The following is a 9,047-nucleotide window of genomic DNA, read 5'->3' as shown; positions in this document are numbered from 1 at the left end:
AGCATCGTAACCAGGCAGGTGACAAGGAGGTGTCCTACCCCAGAGCTATGCTGTTGCTTAAAACTGCTTCAAACATACAAAAAAAACAACAGAAAGAATGCACTATATGAATATCATATAGAAGTAGTCTCCTTAACGCGTGTAATATTGTGAGGCAGCATCGTAAAATCTTGCCAGGAGTCAAAACATGCGGAATGCGTAACAGCTAGGTGGGTGCTGTAAAGGTCGACCCATCAGAAAGTGCGCAGAAATGGTTGATCATCATCAGCAGCAGCACAATCATCAAGAAAGTAAGATGTGTATAGTGGGCCTTTCACCGATTCGCAAAAGAATGATGTCCAAGTGGGCACTTCGCAAGTTTACTTGAAGTAAGCAGGCTAGGACGGTTTGAACCAGCAATTGTTACGAGCACAGACGTTCGTTTCCTGGCGGCACAGTTGTGAAACCCACTGAGAACCGATGTCAGACTAGCAATAAAGGATGCGATATGCACGGTGCCTGATTAAGCTATACCGAGTTCCGCGCTGAAGGCAAAGCTGGAGCATCTTCTACGTTTTTAAGTGCGGAAATTCGCATCCTATTAGGAACCCGAAGTAGTCTAGTTCTGATAACGACACTGAGACAATAATTACGTATTCGCTTCGATATAAAAAAAAGTAATGGGCGTAACACTGCAACAAAGCCTGGTGTGCGAAAAGACAAATAAACAAGAGGAAACAAATAAGAAAGGGCCACCATTTTTTATCATGAGCGCGGGGTTACCATGAACGAACTACGAAAGGTAACTATAGGGATGCCGTAAGAATGTTTCATGAGGGTTCTTTACGTGATGGCGAGGAAGAGCACTGCGAGTATATAATGGACAAGACGAGGAAAGCGCTGACAAAATGCGCCGTAGGCTCAAGTAGTCCTCTTAGATGACTTTAGAAAAAGCAAAATGGGTAACATCAATTTTATACCAAAAGCCAACATTGAAACATTCTCACAGTAAAACATTAAAGCAGAAAAAGAAACTATGCAAGGAATATTGTGTTGTAGTACGTGCAAGTTTCTAGGTGACCAGATTAACCTTGAAATCGAAATGGAAGGTGACCCAAGCATATGGAAATATACCCGCGTTTGCTGCTGTACTTTACGTAAGCAAGGTTGTGGTGTTGATAAGTAATAATATATTTTTTTCTGATTCACGATGCGAGCCAAGGCCATGGATTTCGTGGAGACCCCTTCCAACGTCAAGTTATTGCAACTGTTCGCTGATGGTGACAAACCTCAAACCTGAAAAAAAGAAAAGAAACTCAAAGCTGTTTGAGAGAAAGTAAGCTATCTTTAGAGCAGACAAGCATATAAATAACTGAGGAGGTTGGCGGCTCAAATCCCTCCTCCCGAAATCTTCCAATTTTGCTTGCATATACATAACCGTAGACGTGAGAACGCACGCAAGAACAAACATAAACCATGGTTGACCCCCCTCCAAAAAAATTCTGTCTAAGTTCTAAGCAGGCAAGAAATATGCGATAGAACTCTGGTCTGTTCAATTTAACGCATTGTTCTGTCTTATACAATCGACTCTTCAGCCAACGCGCTAGAAAATGTCAGAAATGTCATACCGAGAAGCACATAAGCCCATATTCCTGCTTATAGAAGAGAAAGTGGTACCGGGAAGGCAGATAAAATAAAACAACAGCTCGCCTTGCAATCCGGTTATAAAAACGATGCGGCCGTGACTGCTCTTGATGTGCGGCAGACCGAAGAGGACGAACTTGAGCGTTCCGAGGATGTTCACATCGATGACGCGTTGTATTTCCTTGTAGCGTATCCACTCCGTTTCGCCGTAGCAGGCCACGCCGGCGTTGGCTACTACGCCCCAAAGAGCTATGACCAAAAAAAGATAAATTGAATCTATATATGTAGGATTTTGGCTTGGCTTGAGGCGATAATACACATCCGTAAACAAATCGACAGGTGGGCTAGTTAGTAATCATTGAAACATTTTAAAAGGAGCAGGAAAGCGACACGGGCAGAAGAAGGTGAAAGAACGAACCACTGTGCTATACACGAAAGAAAATTTTTGTTCAGAGATACAAGCACACCTATGGAGAGACCACCAGTTCACTCCAATAAGATAATCAGAGAAATAATTGTGACATTTCGCAATAGGAAGGTGGGAGAAACGTACATTATCTTTCCCACCCCTGCTTTGTGTTTTACTGACTATACTGTTTTTTTAGAACGCTCGGTACAATAGTGATCACCTCGGCAGCTACTCAAGAGCAGGTCGTAGCCATTTTAATTGCGTTGGTTGTTAGTATTCATAATAGTGCTTACTGACGTCATTTGTGAAGTGGTGACATGGGGAACAGCTTGTCAATACGTAATTGTAACCTAAGCGTATACATAAGTTTCAGATAGACATTTAGTTGTGAGTTCAGCGTTGTGGAGATTTTGCGCTGTTTTCAAGATGTTGACAATTCACATACCTCGCTCGCTTTCGGTCGCACATAGCATGTACGACACGGGGTGGACACGATTGCCCTTGGACATTATAAAAACATCACGGCGACGGGAAAAATTCAACCGATGTGTTGGTATAGCTTTTGTCGCAATATGACGGTGGCTTTTTAGTAGATACAGACGGAACCACACTTGTGGAGTGCGTGACTGTGGTTGCTGTCGTCGTTCATAGGTGCTACCTCACGTTATGTATAAGCTTCCATTCATGCCTGAATAACCGCACAAGGACCTTGCAATGCCATACTACTACGTTAGGTAACTCTGTGGTATCAGGCTTCGCTTATTTACGCAGAAAGCGAGAACTGAGTCGGTCGGCTTTGCGCTTTAGACATATGCCATTTCATCTGTACTGGCTGGCCAGCTGGTTGCGCATGGTTCAAGAACCAGAGGGGAAAATCACAAAAATTGGGCAAACCCTTAATACGCCGAAGAACGTCTATATTACCTGCAACTATTTCGTGCTTGTACTTGAGTATACTGTATCTCTCATGTGACGACCTATAGCATGCTTATAATCGGTTACAACCTAAGGGAAAAAATGTCAGCTTTACCAGCGAAACTTTGTTCATGACTAACAACAATACTACGCATACGACTATGAGCAGTGAAGATTAATCTTTCCTGCCATGAAATTCACAGTTTTTGAAACGACTTGGAAAATCCTTCTTATATTTTGCAGAAAATCGAAGTTCGATACCAATAACCCGGGACACAATGTATGTATGTAGCTAAAGACAACTACCTAAAACGCCGGAGATAGTATGACCAGAATACGGGGGGGGGGGGGGGGGCGGGAGGGCGGAGGTGGTAAGTTGTCGTAGCGTACCAGTTATTGCGGTGGTCTGCCGTAACTAGATGTAAAATATGTGAAACAAGTCAAATAGGACGAAAAATCTTTATTGAATACGACTCCCAGTTCTATACAGGAGAGACTTATTTGAACACTACGTTACGATTGCAGCGTCGCACTATAAATCCCGTGGCTTCGCAGAGTGTTTATTATCTTAAAACGTGCCCCATGTGTTTCCAATGGGCGTTGGTCAATTGTGCTGGGAAGCCATACCTTTTGTAGTTTCATACTGCAAGTTTACCAAGATGTTTCAGTAAGTTTCGGGTACATAGAACCCGGAGTCTTTTTAGACAACGAAATTTTTTAAAGAAGTAAAATTCTTTCGCCTATTTTCTAATTAGTTACGGCAGGAAGCCGTTGCTGTCACCGAGCGGTTGCGCTAACTATTGACGTCACCAGATGCTGGGCATGGCTTGACGTCACGTAATTACAGCGCTATTGGGTGGAGCACTTATGCAAGTTCTCTGCGGGTGGGTACAACGACGGCCGTGGAAAGAGCTGCCGATCTTTGTCAGGTTGTAAATTATAACCTGAGCATGAGAACTGGGATGCGTAACACGAACCCTTTCCTTCCAGCCGGTTCTTGATCTCATCGTACGCCCTGACGATGGTGTCGTGCTTGAGGTAGTCCACGTGGAGTACGGTGATCGAGTGGGCGATTAGGTTGCGCGAGCCTTCAGAGTTGGGGTCCAGGCACCCGGCGAACACGATGAAGCCTTTCTTTTGCAGTCCCAGGGCGATCACCTGACCTAGGCCAGTGTCGCATCCTGCAGTAAAGAAAAAAAAAAGTAGAAGTGCCCTTACGCTATCGGGAAAATGGAGGGAAACGAAGCTTTAAGTCTGTACGCCTTTGGAATCCCCTCTATCGATAGATAGACGGGATATCTATCTATCTATCTATCTATCTATCTATCTATCTATCTATCTATCTATCTATCTATCTATCTATCTATCTATCTATCTATCTATCTATCTATCTATCTATCTATCTATCTATCTATCTATCTATCTATCTATCTATCTATCTATCTATCTATCTATCTATCTATCTATCTATCTATCTATCTATCTATCTATCTATCTATCTATCTATCTATCTATCTATCTATCTATCTATCTATCTATCTATCTATCTATCTATCTATCTATCTATCTATCTATCTATCTATCTATCTATCTATCTATCTATCTATCTATCTATCTATCTATCTATCTATCTATCTATCTATCTATCTATCTATCTATCTATCTATCTATCTATCTATCTATCTATCTATCTATCTATCTATCTATCTATCTATCTATCTATCTATCTATCTATCTATCTATCTATCTCATTGCGAATGCTCCCTCCTGTATCTTCCTTCCACGTGAAAATAGGACCGTTACCGACGTACTCGACTGCTCACTACTTCAGCTGCTACAAGCAACGATGACTCTCGTGAGTCAATATTGAGACATCAATGAAAAGTGCCAACATGAAATGACAAGTGATCTCGATCGCAGATCAAACTGCCGCATCAAAAACGGCAAATCACCGAGAAGCCCGCATTGGGAGAGCATTAATTAATGTTATATAGTGCATACGTATCCACAAAACGGTCAGCGCACGTTTATGGGCCGCGTTTCTTTCTGTACGCTCGCCAGGAGACACGCTTGGCTTCCTCACGCCGCGGCGGATGCGCGGGTTTGGCGTCCAGGAGCTTTATCGACAGGGCCTCATGGAATATGAGGCCCACGGGACGGCTTTTTGCCCTCACATAGTTGAGTACCAAGTACTGTAAATTGCAAACAACGTCTTCTGAACACATGGGCATGGCCAGCCAAAGCGATCGGGCCGTTTATTTAGTGTGGTGCAACCAGGGCTTACCCGTGGTGACTGTCGGAGAGAGAAAGCGATGAACAACCTTATTAGTTTCAATTTAAGGGACCGCTAGATAGTGAAGAATCCTACTAGCACTAGGCCTCCTGTACCACCTCAGCCCACCTCAGGAGAGCCTCCTGAAAGTCGGGGTTGTAGCTGCGCACGGCTGCCTCTCACAGCTCCTGACCACTTAGTTGTTTACGAAGGCTCGGCGCAGGGAACTGATTTGGACACTTGCCACAAAATGCGGTTAAGGTCCGCTTTTCTGACACTACAGAACTTCCAGCTCAAATCAGGGCAAACTCCGGGGTAATTTTTGTGGCGTAAGGCAGGGCAAAGAAAAGTTCGGGTTTGTAGTTCACGCCATAGGACCTCGGAAATGCATTTCATGAAGCGCGTATTGAAGTGCAGGTGTGCGGGGTATTTCCAATATTTGCGAGAAGTGTATAATTTGAACCATGCGCACTCTGAAAGAAAGCTACAGAGAAGAACAGGGCCACTATCTCAGCCAATATATAAAATATGGTGTTGCCAAAACAATGTAACAAATTTTCTTTTCCATACTTTTCGTAGATAACACTGTTTAAGCTAATTAAGCAACCTTTGCAACTTACCCAGCTTACTGCACTAGGAGTTATTTTAGAACGACTTCTAATTCCGGCAATTCAGAGTAAGCAAGTGCTACAAGTTTTTCACCAAAGTTTTTTTTAATACAAGTAATAATTATGTAGTTAAGTAAACGCGTTCTTAGTTGCGCTACTTGGTGTATAGAAAAAATAATCTGACGTACTCCGTATGAATCAGAACAACACTGGACCAATTCAACACGCGTAGCGCCTAATAAAATATTCGTGGCACAACTCCGACAATGAAAAAAAGGAGGAGACAAAATAGGTCCGCTTTTTTTTCTTTTCTTGTCCGAGTTGCACCATGAATATTTTATTAGGCTATACATTTCCAACTCGCCCAAAAAGCAGCACACGTAGCGCACATATTTATTCTTGTAACGCAAGGCGCAAGCTTGTTGAAACACGCTGCCTAAAGTGCGTCTACGTAGGGTGATGTTGCATATTCCCACTGCTTTTATTGTTGAAATTGTTTATGTAAACCGATGATGCACGATACGTTTGCCGTACGTCATTGTTTAGTTGTATGCATCGATAGTTCCATTGAGTAAGTTGGGTTTCCTGCTGCGCATTTTCGGACCTCAGCAACTAATAGGGGGAGATACAGAACGCTTCCCTCTATAAAAGTTAGGCCCTGCCTCAATTTGTTTAGCGTCGCAAAGGCTGATTAATCAGCGTAGCTGATAGTGGCAGCACGTCTTTCCTCCACTTTCACAAACGCTCTACGGGCCTTCTTCCTCCTTCACCTGCGCAAGAGCCAGTGCTACTTTCTATTGCATGCTTTAACCGGTAAACCCAATCGCGCTCCTTCGCTCTCCTTCTCCCCAGACCTTTTGCCCTCCTGACAGCTTCGCCTTTGCTATACTCCTGTCTACCAAGCTTCTCCCTTTCCAAGTCGTCTCCTTTTCTCCACCACTCTATAGCCTTCCCTCTTACCCATTTTACGCAGGCTGTCATCACATCAGGCTTTTCTATAAAAAGTGCGGACGGCAATTCATGTGCGGACGGCTATAAAGCGCAGACGGCCATTCACAGGGATACGCTGATAAGAAAGGTTTTCACTGAATTCTGGCAAACGACGTACCAGAAACGAAGACGGCCTTTCCAGTTACCGGTAGCTTGCGGCCAAGCCTGGTTGCCAGGTGGCGCTTGAGCCAGAAACCGATCGCAACGGCGAAGACCACGTGGCCAATCCAGGAGGCGGCGTAAGCGAGCGGCGGAGTGACGCTAATCACCACGAACACGAACAACGAGCAGCCGGTGAAGAACACCAAGGGTGCATTGTTGACGTGGTGCCTCCGCGTCGTAGTCTCCACGGCGACATCAGCCGAGGTCACCGTAGAAGGGCGTCCGCTGAGCACTGTACAGGTAATCCGTGAAGTCAGGCTTTACCTTTTACGTGAGGTTTGGCTTAAGCGCAATGGTACAGCCCAAGTTCCACTCGTCTGGAGTGGACGTGCACGAATGAACGCTGTCGCAGTCCACTGCTGCTTCGCGTCAGCTACAACTTTTCATTCATATGTATCCTATATAGCACATAAGAGATAGGTGTGGCTGCATTTAGTGTAATTACGGCGTCGGTCGCAGCAAGCTTTTGCAAAACATGCTGTCTATAGCAGCCGCATAACTCAAAACAAGTGCGATTTAGGCTGTACATGACATCTAGTTGAAGTCTATGCAAAATTTATTACAGATGCAGAAGTGTAGTGATTCTAGTGCAGAGCAAGGTCAGATGGTGGTAACACTTGGTGGACGTTGTAATGTTATAAATTTTCCATACTACTTAGCAGCACACAACAGCAGAATATTTAAAATACGAAGTAAGAAAAAAAAGGGAAGTTGTGATCACTAGGCAAACAATACATCGGAAAACAGTAACAACAAAGAAGTGTAGTAGAAAACGATGCAAACAACAATAATCGAAATGGGAGTGTTGAAGTTGGGGTTGAAAGGCACATTCATTAGAACGTGCTATGCTCTTCTTTGAGAACCGTTGTTTGTTCGGACCTCGGGAAGTAAAAAGATATTTAACGTAAACCTATATCTCAGAGGAAAGTATATAACAGCTGCATCTTGCCGGTAATTAGCTACGGAGCAGAAACCTGGAGACTTACAAAGAGAGTTCAGCTTGAATTGAGGACAACGCAGCGAGCAATGGAAAGGAGAATGGCAGGTGTAACCTTAGGAGACAAGAAGAGAGCAGATTGAATCTGGGAACAGACCAGCGTTAAGGATATTGTAGTTGAAATCAGGAAGAGGAAATGGACATGGGCGGGCATGTAGCGCATAGACAGGATAACCGCTGGTCATTAAGGGTGACTAAGTGGATTCCCAGAGAAGGCAAGCAGGTTAGGGGGAGACAGAAGGTTAAATGGGCAGATGAGATTAAGAAGTTTGCGGGTATAAAATGGCAGCAGCAAGCACAGGACCGAGTTGATTGGCGGAACATGAGAGATGCCTTTGTCATGCAGTGGGCGTAGTCAAGATGATGATGATGATGATGATGATGATGATGATATGTCGCACAACACGGGACTCTAGCACGTCCCTTCCATTGAAATCTGGTCACCGCGTTGGGAACCAAACTCGCAGTCTTTGGTTCAGCAGCCCCAGCGCCGTAGGTAACACCTGCACCCTAACGGCGGACTATGATTGTCCCAAAGGAGAGCCACAATATTGAATCCCATTGCTTGAAGACCATTAAGCCTCCTTGAGTATGAACCGGAGCATCGTGAAGAAAACGCTGAATTTCCCTGAACGACCAACAGCAGATTGTGTGACTCTTTTTATCTCCGTCCTGCTGTGTGAACCTATCTTCACTTTAGAGGAATGTTCAAACGACCTTTCATTAAAATAGTTAACTTCAATGAACTCAGAATAGGCGTTATCGAAGGTCCCACGCTTTCATACGTTACCTGAAGTCATGCCTCTCGGATACATTCGAATGAAGAGATCACTTACGCGTTGACTCCGTCCTGCTCATGGCGTCATATTGCGGACGTCACTTGCTTGCGATGGCGGCGACTTGTGTCGCACTTGCCGCGGTCTTGTCGCAGGCCCAGAGCCTCGTTACATGGGCTAGTCTTCGATCGCTGCCGGCATAATAAACGTTGATGGCGATGACAGTGACGTAGCGTATATGTGGCTGATACCCTCCAAGAGGAAAGACAAAGTTTGTTCGGTTGGCTGGTGGGTT

At 44.4% G+C, this 9,047-nt stretch overlaps 1 protein-coding gene across 1 annotated transcript; it reads right to left on the bottom strand.

Annotated features, from left to right (window-relative positions):
• Positions 1-1,237: 1,237 nt before the first annotated feature.
• Positions 1,238-8,963, bottom strand: LOC142769341 (retinol dehydrogenase 7-like). Its single transcript, XM_075872498.1, has 5 exons — positions 8,813-8,963; positions 6,936-7,211; positions 3,925-4,128; positions 1,690-1,872; positions 1,238-1,275 (listed from the first exon to the last, which is right to left on the bottom strand). The coding sequence occupies exons 1-5, from the start codon at positions 8,832-8,834 to the stop codon at positions 1,238-1,240; spliced, it is 723 nt and encodes a 240-aa protein (XP_075728613.1). The 5' UTR covers positions 8,835-8,963.
• Between the last annotated feature and the right edge of the window lie 84 nt (positions 8,964-9,047).

The sequence above is a fragment of the Rhipicephalus microplus genome, chromosome 8 (genome assembly GCF_043290135.1).
Source record: "Rhipicephalus microplus isolate Deutch F79 chromosome 8, USDA_Rmic, whole genome shotgun sequence".
In the NCBI taxonomy this organism is placed as follows: Eukaryota; Metazoa; Arthropoda; class Arachnida; order Ixodida; family Ixodidae; genus Rhipicephalus; species Rhipicephalus microplus.
Note: the sequence above shows the minus strand (reverse complement) of the source record. Positions and strands in the feature narration are given on the sequence as shown.